Raw genomic sequence first — 16,794 nt, 5'->3', positions numbered from 1 at the left:
CCACGTTCGAAATGGGCGCCGAAAACCGTGTTTATATTACAAAATAGATGCCCTGGAGAAAGTTGCTGGAATCGAACTGAAAGGAACCGTAACTCGATATCGTTTCTTTGTAACAGAAAAGCACACCAACAAGAAGTCACATCTGTGACGTCGAATAACTTTACCGTGTTTCGTGAACATCGTCCAGCGATGGTGTACGCACGGTGTACCCAGAAATCTGTTAATTACAGGCCGATCATTGGAAAGGAACGATTTCGTGGGACCGAGCAAGGTCGTAACGTAATCGAGGAATGTGTTGCCTTCCGGAAGCGGATACGTCGGGGCCTATGGGGATCCGAAAGAGGCCGCGCGGGCCTTTTTCTCCTTTGCTTTTTACCTTTTGCTCGTTTAACAACTGCAGGGAACCGAACCGGAGAACTTTCACTTCGGTGAGGTCATCGTCGGTCCTTAAATATTCCTTAGCATGACGCTTCACTTTCATGCACGACGACACGCACGAAAAGTTCGTTTAGAGACAAGTCGTGAATGCCTTTATTCATCGGTGAAGGTTCCCAAAAGAAGAGAAATAAAGGTATTTCCGTAGATTTTCCTCAAATAGCGATCTGCTACTTTTGCACGATTGGTACAGTCATTCCAGAGTTGCGAAACAGGAGGTGGAGTTGAAAGAGAAAATTTTTCAGGTTAGATATTGAGGTTTGACCGTGGCCATTTTTGTTTGAGATCAATGAAGAGTCGATGAGTAATAATTCTCGATGGGTATTTCGAAAACATTTGACTCTAGCTCATTTTTTTGGAAGATTGGGTTGTTAATTTGTTGAAGATATTAATAATATTTCAAATTTATAAAATGGTAATATAGTCAGAAATATAATAAGAATATACATCATGTAATGAGTTAAATTAATTTTCGGGGAAGTAGGATTGTTAGTTTGGAGGAGATGTTAATAATATCTGAAAATAGTAATATAGCAAATAATATTGTAAGGGTATAAGTTTATATAGTTGGAAAATTAAGTAAGAAGTTCGCTCAAACCTGAAAGGGGACTATGTATTAAATAATATAAAATAAATAATAGTCAGAGTATATAGCAAATAAAATTAAGTTTTGAAAAAATAGGATTACTATTGTGAAAGTATTACTACTATTTCAAACTAGTAAAAAAATAAATCAAACTAGTAAAAATAATTTTTCCTTCGAAAAATCTTAGTATTAATATTTTGAATTCGGAAAGAAGGTATATCAAATTAACCATTATCAAACTAAAAACATGCATTTTTATGTTGTAAACATAATATGTAAACTAGTAAATGAGATTCGTGTCCTCTTTAACGTGATTGGAGCAAGAAAAAGCTCTTGAAATTTTAACTCGTCTGCATTCATAAAACCGCGAAATATATACTTGTGCCTGAATATAATATTACAAGGCACACATAACCACTCTAAGATCCGCTCAAGGCAGTCTGATGAAAAGATTTCAAGGCTTTACACTGCCAATCATCGAAGGCATCGCTTTTTAATCCCATTTTTCATTTGAAACATTACCACGAAACCAAATCTCTCTCCTTCCCACAATTTTTTAATTATTTAAATTTAAATTTTCAATAATTAATCCTATATATTTCTAAAATTATCCTTCTTTATTTAATTTCACAAATTAAAAGTCCTCTTGGTCTAAATTAAGTATGAAATTTAAATGAAATCGTGTCATAAAGTAATGAAATTTATAATTATTAAGATTCAATTCAACGTTGATGTAAGTCTAAGTGTTAGTTTAATTAAGACTTTAACAATGAATTAATTTAATTTTACGATTTAATTACTACATCGTAATATCTTCTTCTTCGAAGCATATTTGCAAATTGTACAATTAATTATCTAACTTGTGATTTATTCAGGTTGCACCGTGCATCAGTGGTGTTTTACATTTAATACGGAGTTAAATGTGTTAAATTTATTATACGCCATAGAAGTCAATTAAATGGTAGAAGAAGCTTAATGGAAGCTCTGTAAAACAAGTATCGCCTGAATTACCGCATAACGCCGCGCGTCTATCTTAGAGACATGAATGCCGATACAAGAACGAACCTTCCTAGTGGTTTGCTAGTGACTATACGCGTAACACATTTCCATTCCATATAGGGATAATTACTGCTTAGTTACAATTTCCACATACAACAGCAAATTCGATTTTAATATTATTTTAATGTTGCTCTGACACCACTCATATTTTTCTATGATGCCACTGATGTAATTAAAAAGAGACATTATCCATCATATTTAAAAGCAACACCGTTAGCTTCGTTAAATTATAATTTTGTAACATTCGCATTGCAGTAGCTGTAAATATTTCTTGTTAGTGTTAAGGAATAAAATAGCAAATTTTCTAGTATTTCATTTTTAATATTTTTAACTCGTTCCTGGCTTTTACCAATGATTATACGAATAATACAAATTTCTAATTATGCAAAATAATGAATTAGAATTTAAACTAACAGTAAGAGGCTTTTGTTCTTTGTGAGATGCGGATTTATTTCTAATTGCATATTATTAAAGAATCAATAATTGGTTTACGGTAAGGAAAGAATAAAATATTAAAAACCTAGGAGTCTAAACTAGTTTTTCTTGCATTAATTAATGCAAAATTTTTCGTATACGGTGAAACAAAAAGTTTTGTATAATAAATCTACTGATGTACAAATTTCGATAAAACAAATATTTTAATTTTAATTTTAAGCAATATATACTATTTAATTTTACCTAATAAATGCTGGCAAAGTAATTAATTAAAAAGATGGGAAAAAATGATTAAAAAGTTGCAAAATCCTATTCCTACTTTCAAATTTTTAAAAATGGAAAAAGATTCGTGACCCTTTGTATAAAAGAAATCTTGTTTTTGTGATACCACAAAGAACCAAAAATTTTGTAAAATAAATGTTCATTAAGTTTCTTTTCAATCATCAATTAGTATCGCAGAAATACCGCTACTTTTTATATAAGGTATGCAATATGTCCTGTTAACTGTTCTTTTATTCTTCATGGATCATCATTTCAGAGAAATTATATAAAAGCTGGTCTTCTGCCTAATTAATAATACCGTAAATTACTAAAACGCGAGAAGAAGAGTGCTACATAAAGTTTCTAGAAACTGTTGAAACCATAATTTTCAAGCGAAGAATAAATTCTTACACTTCTCCACCATTATACGAGCGATCAAAATATGAACGTGCTAAATTCCTTCGTTTCCCATATTTCATCGGTTTCTTTTTTGCACTAACTATGCTGATGTTTAGACACGGTAACTATTAAGTACAGAAAAAATTCTGCTCTTATGGTTTTATAAGCCATTGCACTATTTCGGACTCAGATATCTTGATGTATTTTAACATCGTTTACAACGTCGACAATTATTATTTTAATATCTTCTTTAGGATATAAATCATAAGACGATTCTATATGCAAAATGATATTCGATGATATGCATATTTCAACGCTGTACTTTTCCTATATTATAATTTAATATTTTTTGCCTTTATTTGTTAAGTAAATAATATTTTTGGGTTGAATGAATTCCCGATATTATATTTATAATAAAAATTCGCGCTGTATAAATTTTATATTCTTTGATATGAATAATTAATTCTACTTCTGGAGTATTTTATTAACATTGAAAAATTACACTGAACTTGCTGAAATCACTTTCTTATTCATGGTACCAACTGGTACCAATGTCATAACGTATACTATGCGTATTATGTATATAACATAGTGATACTAGAGATGCTACAAGAGAGATTTTACCTTAAAAACCAATGCCAATTAGTGCCAGTGACTCTGAGAGCTCGAAGTCCAAGAACAGTAAGAATTGGTAATCCAACATGAGAGATGAAGAGATCATCGATATCAACAGAAATTATTTTATTTAAGAACTTAAATTATTTCATATTTCTATAAATCAATATACCTTTTGTTGATACAAAGAAACATAATTTTTTTCTGTCCTTAATACTCTTTATACTACACAGAAATAATATGCCTTTGTCAATTGCAATAAATTGTAGTACTTCCTTATCTCCTTCCTCATCTCAAGTTTATAAAATAAATAAAAAATATCAATTTTTGCTATTCTTACAAAAATATTCTACAAATGATCATTCTTTTCCAATATCTTCAACTACTTTGCATAATACTAACCTATCCCCATACAATCTCAGATATACCACTTTGAAGTTACTTCAGAAAATCACAGTGTATGCTATCATTTTATCGCATACTGCATTTAAAACCTTCTCAGTCTCCACTTAATTTATAACATAATTCAAAATTTGCTTCCTTCCAGCCAATTATCCGATCGAATTTATCCCCCAATTAATTCGGACAGTCAACGTTCCACGGGAAGCAAAAAGTCCTCGAAACCACTTATGCAGCCCAAAGATATTTCCACCGAATGGCCGTAAAAATCTGCTCGAGAACGTACGAGGACATCGGCAACATAACTCGTATTTCGACCAAGCTTCATGCAGCGGAGCGATTATCGGTGAAGGTTGAATGCGAGTTCTTGTTTGGTGTCTGGCGACCCGATTATGTGGCCGGCTGTTTTAAACGTTAATTCATCTGGCGAGTAGCCTGCTTGTTGGCCGTTTTATTTTGTCGCACGGCCACGTTCAGCATTTTTCCGCTCGAATTCCTCGCGCTGGAAGAAGCGGCCGTCTTCGTCCGCGAAAGAAAACCGTTGTAACGTGTGGCAGAAAAAGCTTGGAAAAGTCGTTCCCGGAACACATTCCTCGATTATCGATGAACATACGCGTTCATCGGGTACCAGCCACGCATTCTTACACACTAACGAACGAGCACTCGTTCCTTGAGGACACACAATGGATCGTTGTTGCACCGTACAGATTTCTAGGGAGTTTCTCAAATACTTGGGATTTTCTTTCGACAATGGAGGCAGATGGTTACCGAGATAGAGTTTGATGAGTTGTGTATCGAATTAGAAGGAATCTCTAGGCTGCAAAGCGCAAAGATTTATCTTTGATTTCCTTTCTGTTCCGGGGAAGAAAAACAGGAATCTCTGGATTTTAACACTTTGCCCTTGAAGGTTTTCTCGCTTCAGGAAAAAGTGGCATTTTGAAGTCCATTTGTTATAAAGTCTATGCTATTTTTTGTAATGACATAGAAAGAACTGGGTACGAATTAACGTATAATTCAAGGTACGATATCTCATTCCAATACCTGAATATTTCAATCTTAATAATGAATATTAATATTTGTAATTTCGTTAAATGGCGACCAAGTGTCGTCTTTTGGATGCTGAGGGTTAAAACGTAAAGATTATACTTGTATCTACTTTTTCTTTTATTTGGGGAGGAGATTTGTTTAAAATGAAATTTGAGAAATTAATTGATATGTGTATTAACAGTAGAATCACTGAATTGTAATATGCAAGTAGATATGCTAGACACAAATGATAATTGACGTGGTACAACGAGAATAAGTAGGTGCATACAGGCTGGACCAAATAACGTAACCACCTCAATTGCCTTCAATTATTTAATTTAGTTTTTATTGGAGAAATAATAAAAAATTATTTTGTTGTAAATAGTAGAACACGAAAGAATAATGATAAGATAAGGATACTTATTTTTGCTTAAATTAATTAAGTTATTAATCACAGAAAAAGTTAACTTATTAAAAATATGAAGTGGTTACATTAATGGTAAACCCTGTATAATCATATATCTATGTGAATAAAATTTGATTTAGTTTTTCAGTTAATATTAATTTTATCAAAAGTAGCTGCATGTTTTCAATAATTCCAAAAATAAAACGTCTGAATTTTGTCTCATTTTATAATCCTATTGTCAAATGCAATTCCTAGCAATTTTCACCTTCTGTAAATAGTGGAAGATTAATTTGAAATAATAAAAAAATGAAGAATAAATTCTTAAATTAATTAATACACGATGCATAATTAATTTTAATTACCTTTGAACTATACACAATAAATATAATCCCGGAAACTATGTCCGTAATTCGAATCAAAATACTGCTTTCACGTTAATACAGGAAAGATACAAAGTAAAACCTCTTTCTTGCAAGTTTTTCGCTTTCTTGCCATGCGATGTAAAGTTAAAGTACGTGGCAATATTTCACTACGTAACAACTCTACAAGCAATATATTTTACTACGGCTCTTTTTACTGTTCGCTTCTCTTAGCCTGTTGTTTCTCGTAATTTTCATGTTGTCCCGTGTAACGTCCCGAGTTTCGTGTCATGTATGATTTTTTATCCCGTAACTACTGCCCGTGTAATCGCCACAGATCTAAATTGGAGTGGTATAAGAAGGATTAACTTTAAATCCATGAATTTGATTGTTAAAGAGCAAATATTTACCAAATAAATAGAATATCATATTTGAAACTGAGAAACTAAGTATACGTTTCAACATTTTATAGCAATTTATAATATGATGTCAATATCACTTATCAACACACGTTATAATCATTAAAATACAACTTAAACATTAAATTAATTGCTGACAACTTATTATTCATTCATTTAATTCAACAACCATAAATTTCCAGAAATGTTTCACAATTTGAAATAAATATCTCACGATTATAATTGTTTCCTTGAACTGAATATTTAATGAAAAGGGGCTATAAAGGAAACCAAAAACTAATAGCTAGAGTTAAATGCGGAAACACGGAAGAGTATAACAAATATTGGCTAAGTAAGAGAGATAGGAAATATAGATTATGCGAGAGAAAATACGGGACGTTAAAGTATTTATTGGAAGAGTGCGAGCGTAAGAGGGGTGTGTGCATAGTGAAGAGCAGATAGTAAAAGCGAGGTTATGCGAAGGGGTTGTCAAATGGTTAAGGGAAGTAGAGAAGCGAATACAGAGAAAAGAAAGAGGGATGACAGTATACTGACTGATAGATGTAAAGAACTAATTTATAAGTTAAAGTATAGAGGATGCGAATGTGTAGAAATTGTGTACACAACCAAGTCCATTTCTAGGTCTAAAGGCTGAAATTAATAAATATATATATAATTGTTTCCTTATAAATTCTGAATAGATAAATAAAACTGGAGACGAAATAAAAATCACTTGAGCCAGAATGACATCAACTAGAATGACGAAATTAAATGTTCTAAAAGCATCATTCAAACCAATAAAATATTCCAAACAACCAGTACCTTTGACTACAAAGTGATCTCCATAAAATAATATTTCGTTCAAATAAAACAAGATTATCCACGTCACGTGTGCTCAGATTTAATCGAGACTCGTGGATGTACACTATGATGCTTCTCTTTCTAACCTCAACTCGAACGCGGAACTACAGCGAACAATACACAAAGAACGAACGCCAATTATCTCCGTGGAACAAAAAGGGGTTCAAGTAACACGTACGGGAAGAAGAAAAACAAGCAGAGCAAACGAAAACGGCAAAGAAGCCACGAAAGAGAAAAATGCCCGGAGCCAAGAGCCTAAACAGGAAACACGTGCAGCCGGTAGGGAACAATGCCAGAAGGTAGGCAAGCGTGCGAAACGAACGACGGAACGGAACGCGCATGCGCGCGCATTGCAAGCGAAATGAACTGCCTAATGCGTTTGACTCTGTGCTGCGTGTTTTCTTTTGACGACAAGCACCGTTGCGAACGCGGATACGGCGTAAAATCGACGACGAGAGTACCTATTCTACGGAGGCATGTATACACACGTATAGGCCTATCTATTAACGCGAGTCGGGACGTGTAAATTTCTTTGGGTTGCCGCCGGTTTATCCGTTGATCTCCATGCATTCTTCGGCCACTCCGGGAGTCGTGCATCTTCATGCAATCGTGTCTCCACTGTTATCGGTTATCGGCTAACTGACTTCCTTCTTTCGTGGGCATAGGTACTGCGTTACCTTCGGACTCGGTCCCACGAAAGAGTGGGTTAAAAGAATTCTAGGCGCAGGTCTTTCACAAGTCACCACGACGACTTTCTATTTAACTCCGTTTGGAAACGTGCTGGCCTCCGTTTTAGTTAATAAGTCTGTTTTTTTCTTTACTTTTTTTATAGCAATTCAAATGCTAACGGTTGAATTTCGACTAGTGGGTGAGAAGGGCAGCGTTTCTTAAGAATTTTCTGCAGAGACGAGGCTAATTGTATGTGAGAATGAATAAAGATGGAATATGTATATACACGTATAAGAATATTTTAACGTATTATACTATGTATGAAAGAATACTGTGTAAAGACTTTTATGTTTGATGAACTAGAAAAACAATAAATTTGAATGGAATTTATTTATTGAAACAAACACAGTTGAATTTATTATATAAATATATTACATTCCTTTAATTTAACGGTATTAAATTAAATTTAGTTTAATAAGTCTCCAATGAGCCTCGATTTTTTACAAATTTGCATTATTTTCTAAATTTGTGTACACTTTGACTAGTTAAGAAATATTTTTCTTGCAGAAAATAATACTTTACAATGCTCTGAACTTCTTGTGATTTACGAAAGTCTCTATGTATTATCTCCAGAAATTTTTCTTAAGATGATTAGAATAAAAAATAATGGTACAAACAAAATATCTCAAAAATTTGATTGATAAAAGAGAATGTGATTTAGCTAATGCTAATCAAAGATATCTAAAAGAAAAGGACTAAACTATCAGAAATTATTAATGAAAAATAATTAATCAGATACTTATTGAAGAGTAAAAATAGATAAGAGCAAGACAACCATAAGAGTTCCTATAATGCAGGAAAATTAATTTCATGAGAATTCTACCATAAACTGTAGCACTCTATTTTATCTAGTTACGTGGCAGAGCACAAATTCTTAATTTATACAACTTTGACACGTTTCTTCTTCCATTGTACAAGTGCCGTTGCTCTATTGTTGCCTACGTAATCACCGTTACTTTTTACAGTAATCATTTCATTTTACAGCAATCGATATTATTATAAACATCCCTTTAACGCTTCTCCATACCATCTCGCAAATAAACCTTTCTCCCTTTGACCTACCTTCCTTTCCTACCTCCATACAATATTCATCTCCTCCCTTATATTCATTTCCCATAATTACAACTTCCATTATCTTCCTCAAACCATTACTTATGAAATCTTCTTTTATCATCTTACTTCAAGAGACGATAGATAGTCAAGGTACAACTTTACATGCCATTAACCTGTAATTACTTATGAACGGTTCCAGCTCCGTACTAATTACCATTATTTGTTCCTTCTTCCATTCCAAAGTCTAGCAATTAAACAGCTATGGCTTCTAATAATCCATAACGCAACAAAACCGTAATTGAAACACGTTCAATGTCGTTAAGTGCCTTTCAAACATCCAACTGAAGCAAAATTACGTACAGCAGTGCCACAAAGTCGATAACTGTACATCAAATCGAAATTTAAGTCACGGCTTAAATTCCCTTCGCGAATGCCACGTCCCTGATACTCCTGGCCAACAAATTATCCTCGAATTTCCACGGTGAATCGGAAATCAACGAAGAAAAAGGATGGCCATAAAGAGGAGAAGGCGGAGAAAAAGCGATAAAACAAACAATGAGTCAAGTAAATCGGCTGTATGATTTAAGCAACTTTCACCTGTACCCTTCACCACTCTAAATCACCACATAGACTCGTTTACAGGCGAATCCAACATTGCTAACCGGTACTCGTCGTCGAGGTTGGAAAATCCGTATTTAAATCTGTAAATCATAGACTTGGATTCCACCACGGGCTCGAGCATTCAAATTAATTTGCAGCACGCGTTACCGATCTCCTTTCTATCTTATTTCACCGTACGGCAACGCGACCGACACGCTCGATGCCGATTTTTGCGGACATGTCTCTCTTTTTTGTGGCAACCACGTCAAAGAGAAAGGAATCGCTGGCAACAGGCAGAATCTGTTGTATCGAAGGCGGCCACTTAATGCAACGAGGAATGTCGCGTAGGTGCAATATGCGTACATATCTGTAGATGAATAGCTCGTAGGCTAAATAAGCCGAGTGTGATTGGAATATTGAGAAATCTGTCGATTAGGGAAATTGGATTCTTTTCCGATGCAATGATGGTTGCTCACATGGATGTTACGTTACGGGGTGTGGTTTGTAGTGTGGTAGTTCTTTGAAAAGAAGCTAGGTTTAGATCTTGAAATCTATGAAATTAGTTGTTTAAATGAGGTGATGAAATGAAACGAGGTTTAGAGTTTAAAGTGTAATTGTAAGTAGGACTGGTTGGTCAGATGAGGAGGTGAAGCGGAGACCATATTATGGAATTTTTATTTTGCAGATGAAAGTTTGAAGATCTTTGTAATATTTGAGTAACTAAAAGAAATTGAGTGAATTTTTTTTTAAATAATTATCATGAGACAGATTTTAAAGATTCGAGAATTAATTATTTAAATGGGAAGTTTCAAATCATGAAATTTACATTTTGGAACAAATGAAAGTTTTAAGATCTTTATGATATTTGGACAATTGAAAGAAACTGGACGAACTTTTTGGAAATAGCTATTATAATATTTGAATCTTAAATTTTTAGAGTTAAATGTTTAAATGAAAAAATAAAATGAAATTTAAATCGTAGAACTTTTATCTTGAAACAATTGATAAAGAAAACAGATGAAGATTGTTTTGACATTTGGATGACTGAAAAGAACCGAGTACATCTTTTTTTGGAAATAGTTATTACATCATGATACCTAATTTAGTTCTGTACCTATGAGTCAATATAACTGAAAATGAAATTTTTAGTAAATAAAATTGAAAATATGTCGTCGGTATGAAGAACCACTGAGCAATTTCGCCTACAGACTTTCGAAGACAATTGTCTTAGAAAACAAAGCCCACAGGACAAAAATTTTATTTCATAACTTGCATTTACTGTTGGGTAAGAAATAATCTCCTTTTCAGATACATTACTAACTTCATACAACCTAAATGCTCCTTGAAGGCAGTATATTTTAAACTTTAATTCATGTTTTCCAGTTTCTTATAAACATATGTACTTAGAATTAATTACAAAGCTAAACTCGATAATAAAAAATTAAATAAGATAATGAACAAATATAATCAATATTATGATTCATGTATATTCTTTTTTAAAATATACTTTAATCTAATTATACCTAGCTGTATAGTGTTAATACAATATACCACTGCTAAAATAAGTAAACATTATACTGATAATAAAATATTAAAAAGTTGAATATATCAATATATCAATAATATATTTGATATTTGAATTTGTGTAAAATATTTGCCAGTTATTAAAAACGACTATGTTTAATTGATTGTGTAAAAATATAAGAAAGAATTAAGTTTCTTTTTAGGATTAAAATTACCTGCAGTAAGTATTTTGAATATTACAAAATCATCCATTTTTGTTCAATTCAATGAGTTCAATAATTACTTCTAAACATTTCTTCGCAAAACATTATCATAATCATCAACGATAAGTTTGTCACAGCTTTCAACATAGAATGACAATTCACATTTATCATTTCACAATATGCCGATATTCTGTGACACACATTATAATATGCTGTTTCAGGCCGCCATATTCCACGGAACAACAGGTGAGAATCTCCATTATAAGTTGAAAGCTGTAACAAATTTATCGTCAATGCATATGGCACCATCTCCTAGAATATGACTTAAGCATGTACTATCCCGTTTATTAAACTTGTCCTAAAACGCATAGCAAAGATATTGAAATTTTCATGACTACTTATTTGAAAAAGAATTTAATTTTATGCTCACTGTTTTCCAAATAATTTCTATGTAAATAATTCTTTTATATTTTTAACAATTTAAAACATAATTCTATATAATATAACATATGACAGTATATATACACATACAAATAACATTACAAATATTTGGAATAATTCTACCTTGGATTCAGTATCCTTTTTACTCTCCTCTAAATCAAATAATATTAAATTATTTCCTTCAGACATCGAATAATTATTTATTCGCTGAATTTATTCTTCCACATTCTGATTTCGCACTTGTTTGAAACGTGCATCGAAAGAAGTCTTCCCGACGCTTTCTCCGGGATATATTAGAAAGTATAGGCTACAAGACCGTAGCTGAAAAACTACAAATACGATTAAATACCATGAACTGCTGTTTAAATAGTTTTCGAAACTTACGATGAACATTATGCCCTGCCAACGTCAATAAAATATCCAAATATATGGAACTTCATACATTTAACAACAAATTGAAATGCAATAAATCAGTTTTATCTGTACAATTACAACCATGAATATTATACAGATTATTAGATCGCAAGACGCTGCTAAAACCTACCAATCTCTAAACGAATGTTTTTAGTAAGGTATCGTCGCGTCTTCGTTAAAAAAATTTCAAAATACAAATAAAATTTCAATTAATTGGAGTAAAAAATTATTGACTGTATAATAATAATTTGTATCATTTGTATTCATTTATATAAATACCGATCGTTCTTCAGTACGATCATAATAATAGCACAAGCGGAACGAAAAGAAAAAGGTCTTACCGACTCCATTCCACAGGCACAGCGCCGCAGTAACGATGGCCAATCTGACAAACATTGCGCTACATTGGTCTATGATTCTATGAAATGTCAACGGAACCGCATTCGACTCGCCGATACGTGGTTCGATATGCTCGAATCGAGCCACGGTAAACCGAAACACTTCGATAGTTGGTCCCGTCGATGTCATCTATCGAACGATTACTCGGTCGGTCGTGTCTATGCAAACACGCATCTGTCATTCGTACAAATGTATGTTATTCTTTTCGTGGCGTTCTGTCGCGTTCTTCATACCAGGTGTCGATTACTCAGTAGATAAAACGGTGCAGGCAGTCGCAGATGGTACACATTCCTCGAATACCGACGAACGTCTTCTTTTTCAAAAATCTTCCAATCAATTTTCACATAGATTTTCGATGAACTCTTTCCACCTGTAGTCAACGGGCACGTTGATACAATAAATCAACCAATTTATCAGCGTAGTCTTCCACTAGTCGAAAACATCGACTCGAAAGTCTCGAAAGCCCGTTCAATTTAGAATCGACGCGACGTATCTGTTGACCGGTCGGAACACGCAAAGCAGCCGTCGACTTTCTCTCGAGTCGGATAATTAACCGGCACAGGTTTTTAGAGCGACCACGAATCGCGGCGAAACACCAATTACGAATGCATTGAACGCGGCTGGTAAACCGTCACTGACGTTAATTTCGAAAAACGGTTGGAATCTCTCGGCCTCGATCGACGCCGTGTTAGGTATCAACGTCAACTTCAAGCTCATCACGATCCTCGTTCACTTTAGCGTAGACAACATTACGCTCCTGTTAAACGATTTTTCGATCACTTTTCACCAACTATGGATTTAAGAAATTGACAGTTCGTTACTGGGAATGATCACTGAACCAAACTGTGGGAACGTGCACCGATTTCGCACATTGTTAAATTAAAATTCATCTCATTTAGAGCCCGTAGCCTCCGCAACGACGATCGCGGACGAAGCACTGACTCTACGTGCGTCGCGACGCGATCTGTTCGCGAGTGCCGCGGCAGCCATGCCGATCAAACTGAAAGAACTTCTACCATTGGCGTAGTCACTGTAAAATCGAGCAGCGCTCGTTCAATTCGATCGACTTTGTCGAGCAGCTTGGCGAAAGTTCGTTTAAATTTGTTACTCATTTCATTTATTTTGCAGTTTCCTTGTTACTTTTACGTTACAAGAATTTTCAATTAAGACATTAGTCGCTTGAGAACATTTTATGAGATTTTATGAAATTAAATCGAATAACTGTGAAATAATCGAAACGTTAATAATTGATAGACTCCGTGGGAAATGAAATGAGTTATTTGACGCAACATGGGTTCTTCTGACATTTCTTTATGTGAGGCTACGCTTTTGACTTACTGTCAGTTCTACAGAATGTGAGAAAACCTCATTGGTTAACTTGCCTTTAGATTCTAACAAACGTATACGCTATATGTATGTAATAACTATTTAAATTTAAAAAGTCATAATCGATTTAAAGCAAATAATTTAATTCAGTGATTGATTTATTATATTCATTGCCTCAAAAGAAAAAAAACGATGTTTTTTACTTGTTACATAAAAAATATATATTTAGGATTACCATTAAATTTAATAACGAAATTTATTGTACATAAATAAAAGATCGATAACACAAAATTTAATTATTTAATAACTATATTAATTATAAAGCGTTTATTTATTAAATAATCGTAATAGTTGTATTTAATAATTACTAAATCTACAATAATTTTTGTTCCATAAAAAAATAACGAATATTTAGAAAATCTGTTCTTAGTCACTTTATTTATTTTATTTGTATTATTATTTATGAATAAGTGCAAATAGTTAAAAATGTAAATTACTTAATTCTATTTCAAAGTACTTTCACTTAATTCTTCCTTAACCTTCTACAATACATCTTAAAAGTTATACAATTTTTTTTTTAATATCATATAATTTAATTTTTCTAAGTAATATGTTCATTAATCAAAAAGATGAGTGGAATTTATATATTAAATATTGTTTTATATGATGTTAATGTTTAAAACAGTACACAAGTTAATACATGCTATATTTTCTGTTACAAGCATGTAGATGAAGATACTATTACTTACAATACAATCCTGCACCTCACGTCGCATGATGTATAAATATATGTATATATATATTTTAAAGATTAATAAAAGTTTATTTGTTATACTAATATGCTAATAATATTACTTATAGGAAATTATTTTCTAGAATATATGTTAATGTTATTTATTGAATATTTGCATATTTTTTGAAATTTTAAAAAATTCAAAGCTTTTCTAATTTTATTTATAATCTTATAACTACGTAATTTTGAAATTGATATTCAATAACAATTACATGCATTTTCGAATGAAGGAAAATAATTCAAAGTTTTATATTTTTTACACCTCTTTACATTTTCCTATTCACTTTTATGTGAATATAGCAATTAAATTTTTACTACTATCAAAACATGTAGATCTATTTTGTTTTATTTTTTGAGAGATATAAACGTAACCTTTTCTAGGCGTTAAAGTCTCAAAATTAATTGGTAACTTTGAGATTTTGTAATGTAATGGAAGTTTCTAAAAATCGACAGAAATATAAACACTATACATGCCTGTGTTTTTCAGTAATGGGGCAAAGAAGATTTAGAGTTTCGGTAATTCATAAGGCTAATTTTATTATACTTTGTGATGAAATTATCATCAGTTGATTATGTTCCATGTATAATATTTTAGTACAAATTGTTTTATTAATCTTTTATTTCTTTATAACATGTGTACAAACATTATAAATATATGCAAACAATATAAATATCAATATAAACTGTATAACAAAAAATTTACTGATTTCTAAATAATTTAACAATTATTGGATATTTTAACAATCACCTCTTTGAGATGGGTGTCCTTATTGCTTCTCCGGAAGCAGGAGATGCATCAGTTAGCATCATATCAGAAATGAAGAAACATTCTGCCATATCTGCTGAATCTTCTAAGAATTTTATTCCCGCAATATCAGAAAGATATAACAATAATCAAAGTGCTTTGATGATTACATCGAATTATAATTCTATTAATAATATGGATAAAGATGCATGCAAACATACAGTTTTAATGGAAAATAGTACTTTTGATAAAATGAGCAGTTCTAGAGTTCATGATAGCTGCCAGTTTCCTTATTATAGGTTACTATTATTATTATTATCTTTTAATGTTTTACATTTCTTATTTTAAACGAAATTTGTAAATGTGCTATACATGAGATGCCATTTTAGTTAAAAAATCTGTGGGTTAAATGCTTAAAATTAAAGAAAAAGAAAGTATAAACTTACCTTCTTCATTTTTATGTAGTATCTTTTAGTTATATTTCAATATAAAATTAATTTATTAATAAAAATGTTTATAGTAGTCCAGATGCAGTTTTAGTAAAGGATGTAGGTATATCATGTATGCTCTTAAATCAAGATATTCCTGAAATACCTATTCCTGAAACAAGAACTCTTGTTAAACATCTTAAAAAGGAATATTATGATTTATCTAATATTACAAATAAAATAACTGCATATACAAAAGATATATTAAATCATTTATCAAAGAAAAATCAAAGGAAACATCAGCTTTTTAAAAATTTGGTATTTAATTTGTAAATAATTTTTATAATTTATAATTATAGAAATGAATTTAAAATATAAAACCCACATACAAGCATTCCTTTTACATATGTTTCATTTAGTAAAAGAAAATATTTAATAACTAAAATATTTTCTTACATATTGTAGGTAGCTTCAAAACATGCAATATCATCTCAATATATTGATAGTAAAGGTAATCTCTGCTTAAAACTGAGGCTTTTTAGTAATGCTGAAACCCAATGTGATGCTCAGGAAAGCACTAATAATTTTAACAATATATTATGTACAGATAAATATGTTTCAAAACAACAGCACAGTAAACATTGTAATTATTATAATTATTTTACAACAAATTTATACAAAAATAAAAATTTATTTTCTTTATTTCTGTATAATTCTTTTAATCTACTTATAAAGTTTATTATTAGCTTCCTTTATGTATACATATATACATATCTAGCAAAAGACCCATTTTTGGAGGAAGATAATCCTGTAATTTATGATAACATAAAATTAAAATATGAGAAAGACGTCCAAACAGCAATTCATCAAAAAAACGCGGAAACAAATACTTCAAATTCA

General features: G+C 31.8%; 1 protein-coding gene across 1 annotated transcript in view; it reads right to left on the bottom strand.

The window, feature by feature from the left end:
• Positions 1-13,055, bottom strand: part of Cad96Ca (tyrosine kinase receptor Cad96Ca) — a 49,510-nt gene extending 36,455 nt beyond the window's left edge. Inside the window, 2 exon segments of the mRNA XM_017903625.1 lie at positions 12,545-12,623; positions 12,625-13,055. Of these exon segments, the coding sequence (XP_017759114.1) occupies positions 12,545-12,623; positions 12,625-12,783 (238 nt within the window). The 5' untranslated portion in view covers positions 12,784-13,055.
• Between the last annotated feature and the right edge of the window lie 3,739 nt (positions 13,056-16,794).

This window comes from Eufriesea mexicana, unplaced genomic scaffold (genome assembly GCF_001483705.2).
Source record: "Eufriesea mexicana isolate 0111107269 unplaced genomic scaffold, ASM148370v2 scaffold2481, whole genome shotgun sequence".
Taxonomy (NCBI): Eukaryota; Metazoa; Arthropoda; class Insecta; order Hymenoptera; family Apidae; genus Eufriesea; species Eufriesea mexicana.
Note: the sequence above shows the minus strand (reverse complement) of the source record. Positions and strands in the feature narration are given on the sequence as shown.